Source organism: Zootermopsis nevadensis, unplaced genomic scaffold, assembly GCF_977971745.1.
Source record: "Zootermopsis nevadensis isolate Lab colony 2312 unplaced genomic scaffold, Znev_1.0 Znev_ptg000020l, whole genome shotgun sequence".
NCBI lineage: Eukaryota > Metazoa > Arthropoda > Insecta > Blattodea > Termopsidae > Zootermopsis > Zootermopsis nevadensis.
The window spans coordinates 9,713,763-9,732,642 of record NW_028259152.1 but is presented as its reverse complement, the minus strand read 5'-3'; the positions used below and the strand labels follow the sequence as shown (position 1 = coordinate 9,732,642).

The following is an 18,880-nucleotide window of genomic DNA, read 5'->3' as shown; positions in this document are numbered from 1 at the left end:
GGAAAATATTTTTTTTTGGAAACCTATTAGAAAGTGGGGGCTTGAAAGAATGAACCAGAAAGAATTTCTGGACTTTTTAATAACTTGGATGCAATGGATGAAGATGGATGGAACTTCCTCAGGATCTTGTCCAATGGAGAGCTTTGTTATTACCAATATTTAACCTCCCAGTTCAGTTACAAAAGGTTGGTTCAATAGTTAATCTGTCAATTAATTTCGATTATAGAAGGTGTAAATTGCATAAGATAAGATATCCTCTCTTCGAATATTTCACCGAGAAACAGAATTAGGAATTAAGTGAAGAAATCTTTTGGTCGTAACGTCGTGTAGACTGGTAGAAGTTTACCAACATTTTAGACGTACTTGTTGCCTCCATCGTCAAGGCGAGTCACTGCCTTCCAATTCATCACATACTCTCCGTTCATGAACTTATTTATGCTACATAATCTTTGCAGTTAAAACAGTGTTCTTAAATATCATACGAATCTATCGGTGTTATATAATCCTTGAAATTTGTATTTAAATAACATAAGAATCGACGGACTCTTTGAAATTAAAAAAAGTTTAATTAAACATTTTGAAGAATATGCAACAAATATAAGAAACGTGTTTATTTAATTCGGTACAGCATCAAATTTCGAGCAGTGTTTGAAATAAGTTGGAAATATTAAATTATTTGATTAAAATATGTAAACCAGGCCTGCCCTCTTCCTGAAGTCAAGACCAGGTTGTGTGGTAGCCCATGTAAACGCATCAGTCATTTGTCGGGAGTCAGACGCGGATTACAACTCTGTCGGAATTAGCTTGTATCCATACCTGATGTACCTGGTAAGTTGGTCAAGGCCACTGCAGCTTCTGTTTCTAAAACTTCAGTTTCGGCCCGCAAATCTGTAAGATTTAAGTATTAATCACTCATGCATATGAATTTACTAATATTTTAGGAAATAAAGTCGACAGATGATTTGTGATCTAAAGTTTACAGGGCGACTAGCATTACTAAAGTCTTCTCGTGCTATCAGCAGATGTGTCAGGGATCATTTCTGCCCTTATTATCAAGGCTTTGAAGTTAACACACGCATTATAGCTTCCATCATGATTTTTAACGAGCTGACACGATTATCAGGGTTATGATGGGTGAGTTATATGATAGCCCTGATGATGTAGGTATTTGAAACGTCTTCTATTTTTAACCAACTTACACTATTGGTAGCCCGAGAAGACTATTTTTTTACTGATGACATTTGAGGACGAAGTTCTAGATAGTTGAAGATTTCCGTCTTCTGGGTTGTTGCGCTGTTTAGGCTGGTCGATGTTAACCAACGTTTCAGAGGTCATACTGCCTCCGTCATCAGGGCCCTGATGACGGAGGCAGTATGACCTCTGAAACGTCGGTAAACATCGACCAGACTACACAGTACAACAACCCAGAAGACAGAAATCTTCATACTCACCGCCCTGATGACGGAGGCAGTATGACCTCTGAAACGTTGGTAAACATCGACCAGACTACACAGAGCAACAACCCAGAAGACAGAAGTCTTCGCCCTGATGACGGAGGCAGTATGACCTCTGAAACGTTGGTAAACATCGACCAGACTACACAGAGCAACAACCCAGAAGACAGAAGTCTTCGCCCTGATGACGGAGGCAGTGTGACCTCTGAAACGTTGGTTAACATCGACCAGACTACACAGCGCAACAACCCAGAAGACAGAAATCTTCATACTCATCGCCCTGATGATGGAGGCAGTATGACCTCTGAAACGTTGGTAAACATCGACCAGACTACACAGCGCAACAACCCAGAAGACAGAAATCTTCATACTTAATCGCCCTGATGACGGAGGCAGTATGACCTCTGAAACGTTGGTTAACATCGACCAGACTACACAGCGCAACAACCCAGAAGACAGAAATCTTCATACTCACCGCTGTGAAAACCTCAAATCCTTCTAGATAGTTATAGTTCTAAATAGATTAAACGACAAAAGACAGGGAAGTACATAATCAAAGGTTCCGTAATTAATTATTAAATATTCTTAATTTTATTACAATCTATACTACTCTTTATTTTTAAACAATATTACATGGTTATACGTTTCGATATTTATGCGTCATGTTAAGGACATGGACCAATTTGACAGAATTACATCTAGGTTTGAATAAGTTTCATTTATAATACAGAATGTGCCTAGCGACTCAAGTAAATCAATAATGGCCTGGAGATGGTGAAGAAGATGTACAAAATTCGAATCATGTAACCATATCACGAATTTTCTTTTAAAATAAGAGTTGTGTAAATGTTAATGATATTAATATTTAACAATAACTAGAAGCAACATAAATGCCTATATACAAGAAATGCAAAATTTATACTCGTCACCTACACGATATTTCATCAACAAACAATCTATGGATAACATTAATCCAAAGTTTCCTGACGAAGCTGTGGTGTTAAACTGATACATTTTCCTTACACGCTTTTCATTAAATAAACGTTTCGGAAGCTGGGCTCCATCCACTGGACTCAATGGATTATGTTTAATGCTATTATCTAATTAAGAAACCAATGTCAGCTTCGGAAAAGTAGTACAAAGTAAATAATTTTAAGAAATAAGTTTCAGTAGGACTTGAGATACTCACGGCGGTGAGTATGAAGATGTCTGTCTTCTGGGTTATAGCGCCATTTAGTCTGGTGGTTTACCGACGTTTTAGATGTCCAACCATCGCCCTGATGATGAAGGCAGCAAGGACCTCTGAAACGTTTGTAAAATTCTATCAGACTACACGGTGCTACAACTTAACAGAAAAGTATATCCTCTGATTCTCGAATTAAAACATCTTAAAAGACAGATACGACCTGCTTATTACACTTTTATTTTAGGTACAATGAACTTACCACCGGCGCTGCAATTGGCATAAGGATGAAGCGGGTAGACGATCCTTCAGGTTTAACAACAGCCATTCCGTATGAACACTGTGTCAACAGGTCTTTCAGGAACGTCATTTTCCCCACACCTTCATACTTATTATTCCAGGCATCATCCACCAACTGGGAATACGGTGTATAGAGTTCGACGTCAATAATTGGTTCATCTCGAAGGGCTCTTGGCACTTCAACCAACAGTTTAATTGGAATATCATCATTATGACAGTGATATGACAACCATGCAGGAGAGGACATGAAACTCCTTTCTTCTTCCCGATGACATCTGAAGAATCTGTTGTTGTCTGGTTCAGATGATGTCTTCTCGTAATGTTCTTTAATGTTTTCGGAAGGATGGAGGGCATTTTTAAAAACAAGGACAGGGTATTTATTTTCTGATAGTTTCTTGATAAAAGTGGGACAATGAAAGGGATTACGTGTCTTTCCGGAAGTTTCTGGGGAATTCTTAGCGGTTTCTAAAGAAGCTACTGGTATATTATTAGAAACATTCTGAGCAGCAATATAAACTTCTGGAACGTTCTTTTGAAGATTTACAAGCACTGGTGTTACTTTGGGGTCATTTTGAGGAGTATTATTTACAGAAGTTTGGGGGTTCATAGGGGCATTCTTAGAATCAAATGGTAATTCTGCAGAAATTTTATTGTTATTTACAAACGCGGAGAAATTCTGAGGTTTATTTTGAGAAACAAATGTTACCGGTACTTCTGTGGGATTTATAGGAAATTTGTCTGCCACAGAAGAAATCTGAATAATCTGGGAAGTGAGTGGTACATTTGGAACATATGAATAAGCATTTTCTGTTGTTGTGGAAAATTGAGGAGTATTCTGAGAAGTGTGTGGTTCTTGTAGGACATTTACATTAAGAACTTCAGGAACGAATGCTACTTTGCGAGTATTCCGTATTACGTAGGGGGAATTTTCAATATGATATTTAGGCACTAAAGGAATTTGCGGTGCATTCTGAGAAATAAATGGTACTTGAGGAGCATTTGTATGGGTAGGAATCAATACTGGAACATTCTGAGTGGTAATGGGGACTTGTGGAGTATGTTTAGGACCTGCAGGTGCAGATAAGGTTGGAACAAGCCTGATAAGTGATTTTGAAAGTGCCGGTGCGGGCATTAATGACATTAGTGGGATTTTTTCGTAAGTGTTAACGTAAGGTTGAATGCGCGGATGAACAGGGGCAGACGCTTTGTCAGTGTTAGTGCGAGAAATATGCCCCTGAGGTGTTTTGACACTCTGAGTAGTCGTGGGTATTGTTGCAACGTTAGGTACAGTAAAGTGAATGGGATTTTGTTCTTGAGAATTCTGAGTTGCACACTGTAACTTTGGATCCTTTTGTTGCTGCAATACTCTCTGAGTTTTGGGATTTACAGGTTTGCATTGAGACGTTTTGGGAAGATTTTTATTGGGTAACTTGTGAATAGTATCATATTCTGAATATACAGGAGGATATATGTTAGGATTGTCTGTTGTTGGCGCTGCGAAATGTAAGATATGTTGTAAATTAATGTCAATTATATAATTATTTAACTGAAAGCACAGTAGCAACTAAGTTTATCATGGGATTTAACGGTAAATGACTTGATATTCTATGTACAGTGCATTTAATTTATGGATTTTATTTTTTCTCAGAATGAAAAGCCATTGTTACTCTGAAATTTGCTTTTTAGTTTTTGTAACAGAAATGCCATATGCTCTTTGAGGAAGAAATCGAAGAATTAGATTGTATTTATATGTGCTTGAAGCTCCTTTGTATTAATTCTTTGCATTTTTTGAACATCTCGTCCATGCAGAAATATTTTCACATGGATATGGAAATTTAATTCAAAATTCTGCGCTAAAAATATTTATAAATGCGTTACGAAAGCAGACTTCTTGCAACACTACTGGAATTTCCTCTAAGGTATATTATTTTCTATTGTATATTCAAAATGTAAGAATAAAATTAATTCAAATATTTACAAATACATGTCCGAAGCTGTCATGGATCTTTTCTATAATACTTACAATCAATGTTGGCAGCCATGGCAACGGCTGCCACTAATAGCAGGATCCAAATTTCCATCGTAATATCACGTCACAAAACAGTATTCTCCTCATTTCGGTAGAAGCTCCTATTTATATACGCGTTTGTCTGAACATGGTATTCATTAAGGACTTTCCATGGTCGCAGTCAGATAAAGACCTAATGATCACACCACAAGCATTTTGTATAGAAAACACATTTATAAAAACTCTGTTAAAGCAGAAACAATTGGCGGTTGCAGATTTAATGCAATTTATTCAATCATAGGTTATTTAATGGCGCTGCCTCAGATTGTGAGGTTATTTAGCTTCAGAAGGTACGAGAAATGGATAAAGTAGACGTAAAATGGCTTGCGAGTAGAACGCTAACAAACATTTAATTTTTTTTCAGTGTTGTCGTTTTTAGTTTAACAGTACTTCTTTAACTATTTAAGTTATGCACAATGGAATGAAAAGGTGACGGCAACTAATTGATTTGGATGTACAGATGTAGCAGAAGGAAGCTGTCGTGTTCTTTTTAAAGGTACTGTACCATATATTGTCTGAGGAAGTGAAGATAACCACAAACGATTTGAACGAGGACAGATGTCCTTTGGGTCTCATAAGCAGAAAACGGGAATTTTTGTGGAAATTATCACAGAAATGGGTAACTAAATTGATATAATTATTAATTAGCCCTGTAGTGTGATATACAAATTATATTTGTATTAGAATTGTGAGCAGAAATTATCGCGGTTACTTGAGCAGCTGGATTTGGTGGTATGAGACAGTAACAGGCATGAAAAAGATGTTTTGTTTAAGATTTATAAAACACAGTTCGACCAATAAACTTTGCAGTCGATTTAGTTTGCATTATCTCCACAAATTTGTTTACCGCCATGACTTGGATCTTCAGAGCATTCTGCATATGTGAAGGTTAGGTTGGCATTATTATAGGAAACTAATTAATTGCACGTAATATTATTTTCATCATTGAAGTTGATATTGAGTCATTAAATATCGTATGAATCAATAAATTTAAATATTATTTATATGGTACGGTACCTAATAAACAACTATGCCTACGGCGAAATGTTTAACACGTTTCTAGACATCTTGTAATCGTCTTGTGTTTGTACTCGTAACATGATTTTACGTAGTAACTAATATCATTCTAGGTCCATTAGTTGATTAAGTTACGCATTGTGGAAACAGACCTAGCTTAATGACAGCATAAAATTCTAGTGATGAAGAAAGTTAGCAACATTCCACTTGAAACGTTTAAAATAAATGTTAGTCAACATAAACTAATGTGTTTGGTTCAAGACCGGCCTCATTCAAAAATAAAGCGAGAGAATTTGTTTTATGTATGGAATGCGGTCTTAGTAAAAAGTACATAAATTAAAGTACAATAGCAGAACGTACCTGCGTATTTATCTTAGGTTTCCATGTTTAATCTCCGAAAATATTAACTACATTTCGAAAAATTTTAGAATGTGAATGCTAAATTAAAAATTATAATTACATTTTAATTTTTATTCTTATGGTTAAAATATAAATCTTCTTATATAAAATGAAATCGAACTTCATTTCTCTTAGAAATGGTGCATAATATATAAAATTATTAATAACATAAACTATATATCTCATTACGATCTACAGATCCTAGAAACATGATTTAACGCGCTTATGTTCAACAAAATAGCTTACAAAGAAAAATAAGTATATATTAAATCTTGTCCATCTAATCACAATAATTCTTATTAAATATTAAAATATTACAATAATTAACATTTAAAATATTTAAAATATTAAATGATGTTCTTTATCGAAATATTCGATTTACATTAGACCATCATTTTTCATGTTTCACGACATGTTTCAGTTCCTAAAAGAACCATCCTCAGGTGTATATAATTATATAAAGCTTCAAAACGATAAATAATTCAAATACAATTTTCATACATTATGTTAGCGTACATTTTTATCAGATTTTTACCAGATATCCAATGATGTTCTTTTTCAGATTTTTTAGGAACTGAAACATGTCGTGAAACATGAAAAATGATGGTCTAATGTAAATCGAATATTTCGATAAAGAACATTATTTAATATTTTAAATATTTTAAATGTTAATTATTGTAATATTTTAATATTTAATAAGAATTATTGTGATTGGACGGACAAGATTTAATATATACTTATTATATCACAATATGACGCAACTTTACCATCTTAAAGAAAAATAAGTTCTGACTGTTTCTGTTCTGGCGTAAAAATACACGTGTCTTTAATACAACGGTGTTGATTATTAGCGTCAATTTGTTTTCTTTGTGTTAGAGAATACCTACTTATACGCTACACAGTAGGCACTAACTGATTTTGACGAAGGAAGTTCTATGGAACAGAAAATCAAAGGAAATATGAATCAGTACGCAGTATATGTTATTCAATTATAATTTTAAAAGTAATTAAGTCATGATTTACAATAGAATATACTCCTCCAAAGGTAAATAAAAATACAGTCAAATAAAAGTCAAATATGAATCAAAGAGAAATTAAATAAGATAAATAAATAATTATCTAAAAATGTATGACAGTGGTTTACTTATTGTATCAACATTATTTTGAACATTGTTCGTGGTCTCAGATACATTTTATAAACCGGTATGTGACGTAGAATTTAACGTTCTCAAAGCGGTGAGTACGAAGATGGTTGTCTTCAGGACGCTGTTCATAGAGGCAGCAGAAACATATGAAATTTCGGTAAATGTCTAACAGTTTACATGTTATTTCAAACCACAAGATAGCTATCTTCGGTATACGACGTTTCGGGAGTTGGCTCTACACATGTCTGCAGGCAATCGGTTGCCATATTATACACAGCCTTTATATTGTCTGTTATATTAATATTAATTCAGGTGGTTGAAGTCAAATAAATTATAGAGATGAAAAATTAATGAAATGAAGTCCGTGGGAGGCGAACGTTTGTCATCAAAATTGATGTCTTGTGATCGATTGCAGTGTATGCCATTTTAAGACAAACTTTCAATATTTGTAACATTCCAGGTTCTCACGGCAAAGAGTATGAAAATAAATGTTTTCTGCGGTAAAGTAATGTGCCTTGTAGTCTGGTAGAAGTTCACCGACGTTTCAGAGGTGCTTGCTACGTCCGTAATCAGGGCGATAGGTAACTTCGTTGTTTGCTAGATGGTTTATGTAGTGGGGCTGACCTGTCAGCTGATTCTAAAGGAAGAACTCCACATGCGACGCATCATGACAACGCGCCAGCGCACACCGCCCTCAAAGTTCGGCAGTTTTTGGCCTCAAACACCATGGACGTCATCCCGCACCCTCCTTATTCGCCGGATTTAGCTCCGTGTGACTTCTTCCTCTTCCCAAAGATGAAAATTCAGCTAAAGGGAAGGAGATTTGAGACGATAGAAGAGATTCAGGCAGAATCGCAGATGGTGCTTGACAGGCTGACAAAGAATGATTTCCAGGGATGCTTCCAGGCTTGGCAGAGGCGCTGGGATCGTTGTGTTCACTCCCAGGGGAACTACTTCGAGGGTGATGGATGAATTTAATACCTGAGATAAGTGTACGGGTTTTTATAGGCGCAGTCTAGAAACTTTCCGATCGCACCTCGTATGTATGCGTTATAGTTTATAAGTACCAGCACTACTGGTAGGCTTTGGACCCATGATCGCTTAAATTTTTAAAAATATATTTTTAAGTCACCAAATGAAGAATTACAATTGACCGTCTAAGATAACCTAGTGATGATCCATTTATATTATAATAGGGGGAATCACCGATTTCTTTCCCACGTGAAAACATTCTACGCGGCGTGGCATGTAAACCAAAGTTCTTTTACTGGCTAGATCAGTTTTAATATCCAAGAATGGTTCTGTATAATTATCATGTAATAATTTTCTCATAATTATTGTAATAAATACATTTTTAAAGTTTATTTATTTAAATCTTACAATTATGTTCACTATGCGTTTGGCATTTCGCTTTATAAGGAACTCTATCTATTGGCGACTTTAAGAAATTTTAAATAAATTATGACGTTCATTATAGCGAATGTTCGTAAATTGAGAGTTTGTAAACGGAGAGTTGTCTGTATTTTGGATTTGCAATCTTTCCCTTGTATCTGTGTTTCTTAATTGCTCCAATTTTGTGAATTTCAGCAGCGCTTTTAAAAATTTTATTTGTGCTGTTTCTAAATGTTGTTTGTCTCTCTCATTCAAAACCTGTATCTCCGTTCCATTTCTGTAGTGTTCCAAAACAGTTTGATTTCCTTATTTTATCTTAAGGAGTGATTCCTGGAAATACAGTTCGTCCTCCTGGGTGTCCTATGGTTCTGTTCAAGTTCTGTGTCTGAATCGTACTTTTTGAAAGTTGATATTTGTTCAGCGGATCAAGAACCTCCCCACTTCTCACTTCTATGGAACCTGACGGCTCGTTATTACGCTCGCTGAACCAGTTCTATCAGTCTAAATTATCACACTCCATTCCTCTACATCTACAATTTAGTACTATAATCTCAACTAAGTTTAGATCTCTGAATTAGTAACTTTAATTGAAATTGTATTACTACAGTTTTATAATGCCCAACATTGTAAAGAAGAGACTTTGTAAATTTCAGTGTCAATGTCAATTTGTCTCACCCATCTCAACATTCCTATTCCGGAGGTCCAGCGGTCAAACATTGTTCAGATAAGATTATTCTGATAGGTGCCTCGTGGCTTTCTTCAGTCCCTCAAGGTAAATACTGGGATAGTATCTTTAATTACGCCATGAGCGTTTCCTTTCACATTCTTCCGAATTCATTGTTTATTAAACATCTTATACTTAGACTCCACATAATATGAGCTATTGATGGCGTTGTTAAATAGGCTAAACCCTACATTTAACATAACATAATTCTGAATATATATATATATATATATATATATATATATATATGTTATTTTTTGTTATTAGCGAAAAATAGACTTTCCGTGGTTAACTTTCACTGAAAGTCTCTTAAATATTAATCTATAGGTTAGGCCTGTATTTAAGTTAAGTCTTAACACACTAGCTACTTCTTCTAGAATTCAATACAACACTGAATATTACTATAATATCCCAGTATTGAAAGGGTGAATCGAAGGAAAATATGTACATATCAGTATTGTTACATCTATTGAATGTTTTAAACAGGCTATGGCCTAGTAAATAAGTATCCGGAAGTCTTATATTTGATTTTATTTATGGGGTGATTTCAACTTGCGTGATTATAACGTGCACTCAATTTACATAAAGATACTTCTAGTGAAAATGTACATCATATTCAGGTAAATACGGTATTGCATTTGGACATTATGAAAATATTCTGATATAATAATAAACCTATTAACACTTTCCATGTATGTATAATTTACATTTCTGAATAACCACAGATCGTTGAAAGATGACGGGACATTTTTCAGTCATTCATCTTATGCAACAAATAAGTCCATACCTGGAGGGGCAGTGCTTCTAACCGAGATATCTCGCATATAGCATCAAAGAATCCAAGAATTATTGAAGACGTTACGTATAGTCTCTAGTTTACATATAAACAAATTTTTTAGCCCCAGAGGCCGCCACCAGCTCCAAAAGCACTTGAAGAGCTCTGTGCACTGGATCCACTAAATCCTAGGCCCATGCCTCCGTATGGTCCTATTCCACCAAATCCACCACCACCACCGCCAAGGTATCCAGCAGGGCTTCCAAAAGCAGATCCACCAAATCCACCGGGGTAGCCTCCCCCGCCGTACCCTCCTCCATAACTGTTTGCTGCAGCTTGGGAACCTGAACCTCCAAATCCAAAACCTCCAAACTGACGTTTCGACCTCACAACTGCAAAACCAAACACAGCCATTGAATGCAGAGAAAAATGGAGTTGGTCACTTTAAAGGAAAAAATGGTGGATGGGATGAGCGGGACATGTAGACCTATTTTGAATGATGGAAACAAGAAATACGTACTCAGATTTGGTTGGAAAGTCTGAAGGAAAAGAAGAACTAAGGATAATTACGTGGATAAGAGAACAGATTTAACATTAAAATAGAAAGAAGCCGGGTGTGAAATTGTGGACTGGATTCAACTGGCTTAAACTAAGATCCAGTGGCAATCTTCTGCAAACGCGGTAGAGGACCTTTGGGATTATAAAATCAACGAATTTATTGAATTTGAACAATATAAACTTTTCAATACAGTACCCGAACCACATGATTTGTCTGTTAGTGAGAAAGTCATTCAGTGACTTCGTTGGCTGCGTAGTTTGTCTTGGTGTTAAGACTGATAATAAAGTAAAAATGGAGGTACAATGCCACGCATGTTTAACCTTAGAATAAGATGGAGGTGAACGGTCAGCTTTACACTGGTCGATTTATTGCGGTCCACATGGAAATAAATTTCACAAAAAAATTATATCCGTTTAACATGTCAAGAGAAACACGATTGGAAATTGTACTCTGCAGAGTACATGTAAGTTTCAAGGTTACATCGTAAGGTTGTAAAATAAAATAGTTCAAACAATAATGATCGATAGTAGCACGTTCCCTTAGATTGATTGACGCTAAAGAGGTACTCACTTGCTCTAAATCGTAAAAAAAACACCTAAAAACTCTTGGATGATTGGCTGACATGTGGCTGTGCTGTTTAAGTAGGTCTATGTTCAGTCCCCGACAGGGCAATATACGTACCATCTGAAATAGTGGCGTCATTGATATTAATCTCAGCATCATGCGGACGTTTCTCAACCTCCGTATGTTCTGCAATATCCGATGCGGGACCAGGAGGTACTTGAAGTGGTGCTTCCTTGTTTGATGACGGGATACCTGTGGAGTAGAGCGAAACTAAAACTTACGGCACGCGGTGTGAACATTTTGTAGGTTTCGTGACTTGTGTAATTATTTACATAGTTCATAGGTTATAGTCAAAATTATATCCCAAGTAAGGTTTCTGAATATGAAGGAGTTAGTCTCAAATGTCTACAGTGAGGTAAAGAGACCATATGTTTATTTTTGTTTTATTTTTTCCACGCAAAATCCTTACATGTTTCTTTCTTTTTATCCTTATGGTATAGCTTAAATTAATATAATTAATCAGTATTTCCTAGAAACTTGTATATTATAATCAGTTAAAACCCGCTTTGATTTTATCGGACTTTTCTAACGTTGTAACGTAAATCAAATTTGAAAGGAAAACTGAAATGTACAGTTGCTACAGTACAATACTCTGAGTACTTACTGGCCGCTTGAACAGTTGCAAGTGCCAGGATGCCGACAACGACGGTGTTTTTCTTCATTTTCAGGAGCCTTGAACCCGACTGGTATTAGATGTTCAGAATGCTGTATATTTATAGGGGCCATTAGGGTGTTTGCCACTGCATGGTAATGACGCAGAGACGTGTTGTCACTCTAGTAAACCCCCTGAAGATTGGCAATAGAAATGATGCAGCTTCTGGAAACTTTCACACGCCGTGACTATGATTAGATTTCTAACAGTAAAAATGAAACATTCATTTTTATTTATGTAACATAGTTTATATAGTATCGGATCAGATGTGAAGAATGGTATTAATAAATGTTAAATAGAAATGGATTCGGTATTTTAGGTCCACTGAAGAGACTTAATTAAAGCAACATAACCGTCGGTCAGGCAGTGATTAGAATCATGTATATCACAAATAAATGTTAGTATCACGCATAAGGAAACTAAGAAATGCACACAATTTTTTTTCTTTATAGCCGAAGACAATGGATTAATTTGAAAACCTGGATGTGGATTACATAAATTTATTGAAATTTATTTTAAAGAAATAAGTTTCCAGGATGTAGACTGGGTTTATCTGGCTCACTATACAGTCTAGTGGTAACCTCTAGTAAACATTGTAATGGTCCTTCGACTTCCATAAAGGACAAGACATTTTTTTAACTGCTCTGAAAAATCTATCAGCTGTCAGTAACTAGATAGACAGTCAGTCACTTACAAGATAAATATGCTAAAATACCAATTGCATTATCATAAATAGATTGTTATTTAGTTTGTTCTTAAATCGAGGTTAAGTTTTTGAAATTTGTGTGACGACCCAGTGAGACATCAATGGCGTGTCTGGAAAACACAAAGTTAACGACTTATTTATCAGTCCCTACGTTAAAAGTAATTTGGGTTTTCTGTTCATTATATGTAGAGATACAGTCTTTTGTATATCATAATCATAACGTAACATCTGTGACTTTAAAACACGCGTCTAACAGTAATTATCTTCTGCTGCCAACATGCGGTTGTACGTTGCTGGTCTGATACATCTGTCTGTCACTCTTGCCTTCGGTAAGATAAAATGTCAACTAATATTAACGTATTGTCCGCTCAGTTCAAGATTAAATTGTATGTAAATCATTGGCTAGTTTCTAAGTAGGAAACTAATAAGCTTTTTGAAATTAAAGCGTTCTTAGATAGTTGTACTTAAATTTTATTGTATCAGTTTACTATTCCAAGTTATAGAAAAAAGAAGGAAAATGGTGGTACTTTGAAATCACTGCCTCTCTTCAGCAGTAAATCACCGCGGCCGTAAGAATTTGTGAGTGCAAAGAACATAAGAAATCTGATGCACCTAGGGACTTAACTTTGTAGATATTCCTGTTTTATCAGAACATATCGTAAGGACTCCGGAGAAGAAACACAGTGCCTCAGGCGCACAGTTGAACTCACCCCTTGACTCACCCGTTTTACCGGGATTCGCATCTTCGACCAACTACAATACTGGATGGCTCAAGAACGAGTTGTCGCCACCCATTGTCTCCGTCTCAGGTAGGCTGTTCCAAGCTAAGGGAACCAATTTGTTGGTACTGACTCTGTATTTGATCTGAAGAAAATATTTCTTTTATATATAATATTTAACAATAAGTTCTGTAAGAAACTTACCATCTCAGTACCCCAGATATGTAAATTAACATTAAGAAATCTAGTTTTAATTTCCGTGTTTGCATTACGATTAAATAGAATCTGCCAGGTTTAACCACAAAGCTCAGCACCATCACTACATTTGTAATTATTGCCACATATGTACCAGTTTCTAAGGTAATTAATTTCTTCTGATTCCCACTCTCCATTCGTCTCTGCCCGTTCACTGTCATCTTACCATATTCTTTCTTCCAGTGAATCCTCATAAGTAATCAATATTTTATAAAGGATTTTTAATATGCTCATCATATATCACCATATCAAGCTTCACCTGCCTGGATTAAGTGGTTCATTATTTTTATTAAATTGTAAATCATACATAGACTTCTTTCGGTTGACATACTGTTGTTTAACCTGCTGCATATGTCAATGCCATAAATAAGAATTGAATGTTTTTTAAATATCTAAATGAAAACCAAATTGTATGACACTGTTTCAAGTGGCTTTAATGTCGCTCCAGTATCTAAAATTTTAATATCCGCCATATTCATACTGCTTATGTTAGAGGATTATAAATGGCAAAATTTTCATATAAAGTTTTGTAAAAACCCATCAATTGGTTCAAAATTTATTGGGGAGGACACTTCGTATTACCCTTTAAACGAGAGACTGACAAGTCGCAAGACCTGCACGCACACAGGACACCATAACACAGAATAACTCGAAGAGACCGCCATACACCGAGCAGGACCAAACCTAAATTCCATCTCACAGGGATACAAAACTGCACACATCACAGCGCGCTGCTAGTCTTTTATTTGTCTAGATTTGTGTATTAATTCCACTAGCTAAAATAAATGTCAGTCGATATATTCCCAGTCTCTATCATGTTTCTACTTCTTGTTACTTGTGAGATCTTACGTGCAAAATTTGTCCATGGTTAAGTATCTTGGCTTATCTTTGTTCAAGGCAATCTACTATGGTTCAAAACAAAATATAACTGAAAATGTTGTTTCTTCTTCCTCTAAATTTGAAATTACTTTTTAGGTGGATAATTTAACAGATTAGGTCACTGTGATAAATCACTTCAATGTTGTAACACACTGAAGTAGACCATTAATTTGTCTTGGGAATAACTTCTTATATTCCAGACTCCAGTTTCGGAAATGCTGGTTGGATTTCTGAAGGTTCTGACAGCGGTTCTCCAAATGGATTACAATTTGCAACACAGCTTGGAACCGCACTTGCACCTGCTGCAACTTCGGCAATATCTACAGCTTCTAGTGCTTTCGGAACCATCGGGGACTTAGCAAATTCTATCTTAGAAGGATTAACCTCCGGGGTAAATAGTTCAAATACGAGTGCCGGAATTCCATCAGTACAATCTAAAGCATCAAGTAGAATTACAAGATGTTCAGTTTTAGGAGCTGAAGAATCAGGAACAAATAGTGCAAATGGAAGTTCAGCCCGTTCCAAAACACTGTTTCAGGCAAGAAAAAGGACATACGAAGGTAGCAGCGGAGCTGAATCGTCATCAGTTTTAACATCTTCTGTTCATACAAGTACCGGATCGCATCATGAAAATTTTAATGGCACAAATTATGTGCGAAGACGAAGATATCCGGCTCAGTCTAATTTAGGAAATGTTGGAGGTGGTTATAGAAGTTTCGGCGGTAGAAGGTTATTGGTAAGTTCAGGGTCTTCTGCTCAGGCAACTTCAGGATCTGTTGGTAGTGGTTATGGAAGTTATGGTGGCTTAGGTACGGTGACAGGTTCAGGGTCTTCTGCCCAGGCAACTTCAGGATCTGTTGGTAGTGGCTATGGAGGTTACGGTGGTGTAGGAACTGTGGCAGGTTCAGGGTCTTCTGCCCAGGCAACTTCAGGATCTGTTGGTAGTGGCTATGGAGGTTACGGCGGCTTAGGAACTGTGGCAGGTTCAGGATCTTCTGCTCAGGCAAATTCAGGATCTGCTGGTATTGGCTATGGAGGTTACGGTGGTGTAGGAACTGTTGCAGGTTCAGGGTCTTCAGCCCAGGCAAATTCAGGTTCTGTTGGTAGTGGTTATGGAGGTTATGGTGGCTTAGGAACTGTGGCAGGTTCAGAATCTTCTGCTCAGTCAACTTCAGGATCTGTTGGTAGTGGCTATGGAGGTTACGGTGGTGTAGGAACTGTGGCAGGTTCAGGGTCTTCAGCCCAGGCAAATTCAGGTTCTGTTGGTAATGGTTATGGAGCCTATGGTGGCTTTGGAACTGTGACAGGTTCAGCATCTTCGGCTCAGTCAACTTCAGGATCTGTTGGTAGTGGCTATGGAGGTTATGGTGGCTTAGGAACTGTGGCAGGTTCAGGGTCTTCCGCCCAGTCAACTTCAGGATCTGTTGGTGGTGGCTACGGAGGTTATGGTGGCTCAGGAAATATGGCAGGTTCATTGTCTTCTGTCCAGTCAACTTCAGGAGCTGTTGGTAGTGGCTATGGAGGTTACGGTGGTGTAGGAACTGTGGCAGGTTCAGGGTCTTCTGCCCAGTCAACTTCAGGATCTGTTGGTAGTGGCTATGGAGGTTATGGTGGCTTAGGAAATGTGGCAGGTTCAGGGACTTCTGCTCAGTCAACTTCAGGATCTATTGGTAGTGGCTATGGAGGTTACGGTGGTGTAGGAACTGTTGCAGGTTCAGGGTCTTCTGCCCAGTCAACTTCAGGATCTGTTGGTAGTGGCTATGGAGGTTATGGTGGCTTAGGAATTGTGGCAGGTTCAGGGTCTTCTGCTCAGTCAACTTCAGGATCTGTTGGTAGTGGCTATGGAGGTTATGGTAGCTTAGGAACTGTGGCAGGTTCAGGGTCTTCTGCCCAGTCAACTTCAGGATCTGTTGGTAGTGGCTATGGAGGTTATGGTGGCTTAGGAACTGTGGCAGGTTCAGGGACTTCTGCTCAGTCAACTTCAGGATCTATTGGTAGTGGCTATGGAGGTTACGGTGGTGTAGGAACTGTTGCAGGTTCAGGGTCTTCTGCCCAGTCAACTTCAGGATCTGTTGGTAGTGGCTATGGAGGTTATGGTGGCTTAGGAATTGTGGCAGGTTCAGGGTCTTCTGCTCAGTCAACTTCAGGATCTGTTGGTAGTGGCTATGGAGGTTATGGTAGCTTAGGAACTGTGGCAGGTTCAGGGTCTTCAGCCCAGTCAACTTCAGGATCTGTTGGTAGTGGCTATGGAGGTTACGGTGGTGTAGGAACTGTGGCAGGTTCAGGGTCTTCTGCCCAGTCAACTTCAGGATTTGTTGGCAGTGGCTATGGCAATTTTGGTGGTTTGTTAGGAGCTTCAGCGCTTCATCCTCTGTCAAGTCTAAGTCCTGTCACAGGAGGGTACGGAGTTTTGAGTGGCATAGAATCTGTTGCAGGTTCAGGATCTTCTGCTCAGTCAAGTGGAGGATCTTATGGAGGGTTTGACTCCTCAGGGTTTATAAAAGATTCAGGATTATTATCCCACTCGACTGCAGGATCTATTGGAAGTTACAGTCCCGTGGATTCTATTACAGGTTTAGGTCCTTTGATCCAATCGCCTTCTGGATCTAATGAAGGCGGTTTTGGATCACTCACAGGATCAGAATCTTCAGCTAGTTCAAATTCAGAATCTGTGTGAATTGTAAGTGGTGTTTCAGGATCTATGACAGAATCAGGATCTTCAGCGTCTAGTGTTGCTGGATAGATTTTTCTCCGTATTGTGAGATAAGGCATTGAGCAGCTGTGATTTCTCTGTTCTGTTTACTATAAAACACTAAACTGCATACCAAAATAATTCACCAATTTAGTGTTGAAAATGAGTTATATTTTTTACAAAATCTATTGTCTTCTGTTCTAAATATATTTAAATTTAATTTATAGAAACGTAAAATATTACGTACTTTTCCCTTTTTATGTAACTGGATCTTCGAATTTACAACGACCTGAATCAAATACAGTAAGCTGGTTTTATATTTTTATCTTTAATTCAGAAACTTTTTTGTTTTATTAATAATAATATCATGTATTGTTAAAGCAGGCAAGGAATCAAACAGCAATTACTAATAATACTGATGTTAATTTACCATGTAATAAACAAGTTATGATTATCCCTTTTCATTCTTGTGCAATAATTACCCTTTGTCATGGCTGTATTCTGAATCGGTAGCCCACAGGCATATGTCGGTGTGAATATATTAATTGTTTTTATGCATACCTCATCCACTTAATAGCATCTGTTGAACAAAAGACCTATTAATTTATTTTCTCTCTTTCTCGTGACCTCGTATGGCATTACTGATCTTGTAGTTTTCATGACCGGAATATAGATGACATTCCTGATAAACTCTCGCAATGATCATTGAAATGCAAGGCGATATCAAATTAAATATTTTATCTGTCCTTTATTCTGTAACTTAGGCGAATATCTTGTCTGTTTTCTGTTTTATTACATTTTTCCAAAAATGACCAAGAGTAATGGTATTGAAACAATGACCTTGTACCATACTGTTACTACAATGACCATGGATAGAACTGTTGCATTTTATACCATTTTGGCATTTGGTATTCCCTCGGTTGCCTCGTTGACTTAATCTCTCTTGCTGTAACATAAAGAATGCCTTTGGAATTTTAGTGTACTACGAAACTTTTTCTACGATGGGCCGTTAATTAATCTTCAGTTCTTTATAAACGAAAGTTTTTATAACGTGGGAAATTGTATTTCACATTTTTACATAAAACGCCACTTTATCGAAACAGTAGAAATCGATCTTTTCCCTTGGTTTGCCTTGCCGGAAGAAAACATTCCAGTGTGCCTTTTTTCTACTACGCGCCGTTGCATAGCCAAAATATTTAAAAGAACTTGTGCCTAAGTGTTGAAACACACATTATTTTTGCCCGTTGTTGTTTTATTAGCCATTTTTAACAAAGCGCCATTGTATAAATATTTGGACACCTCTGAGCCTAATTTTCAAATTAGACCAGTTGTATTTC

The 18,880-nt window shown here is 37.0% G+C and overlaps 2 protein-coding genes and 1 long non-coding RNA gene across 3 annotated transcripts; 1 reads left to right on the top strand and 2 right to left on the bottom strand.

Moving 5' to 3' along the window:
• Positions 1–596: 596 nt before the first annotated feature.
• Positions 597–2,975, bottom strand: LOC110827545 (uncharacterized). Its single transcript, XR_002542389.2, has 3 exons — positions 2,900–2,975; positions 2,644–2,756; positions 597–888 (listed from the first exon to the last, which is right to left on the bottom strand). It is a non-coding gene; the product is annotated as an uncharacterized LOC110827545 (long non-coding RNA).
• A 7,222-nt stretch (positions 2,976–10,197) lies between these two features.
• On the bottom strand, positions 10,198–12,348 carry LOC110827543 (uncharacterized). The gene is made up of 3 exons (XM_022059276.2): positions 12,245–12,348; positions 11,698–11,832; positions 10,198–10,849 (listed from the first exon to the last, which is right to left on the bottom strand). The coding sequence occupies exons 1-3, from the start codon at positions 12,300–12,302 to the stop codon at positions 10,578–10,580; spliced, it is 465 nt and encodes a 154-aa protein (XP_021914968.1). The 5' UTR covers positions 12,303–12,348; the 3' UTR covers positions 10,198–10,577.
• Positions 12,349–13,725: 1,377 nt separating this feature from the next.
• LOC110827546 (uncharacterized) lies at positions 13,726–17,528 on the top strand (the record flags this gene model as incomplete). Its single annotated transcript, XM_022059280.2, has 2 exons — positions 13,726–13,807; positions 15,052–17,528. Coding segments are annotated over 2 exons (2,559 nt in total), but the record flags the coding sequence as incomplete, so codon positions are not given.
• Between the last annotated feature and the right edge of the window lie 1,352 nt (positions 17,529–18,880).

Coding starts and splice junctions, on each gene's coding strand:
- LOC110827543 (XM_022059276.2), bottom strand. CDS start 12,302: ATGAAGAAAAACACCGTCGTTGTCGGCATCCTGGCACTTGCAACTGTT. Junction 11,833..12,244: donor TGCAACTGTTCAAGCGGCCA/GTAAGTACTCAG, acceptor TCTACTCCACAG/GTATCCCGTCATCAAACAAG. Junction 10,850..11,697: donor TGACGCCACTATTTCAGATG/GTACGTATATTG, acceptor TTGGTTTTGCAG/TTGTGAGGTCGAAACGTCAG.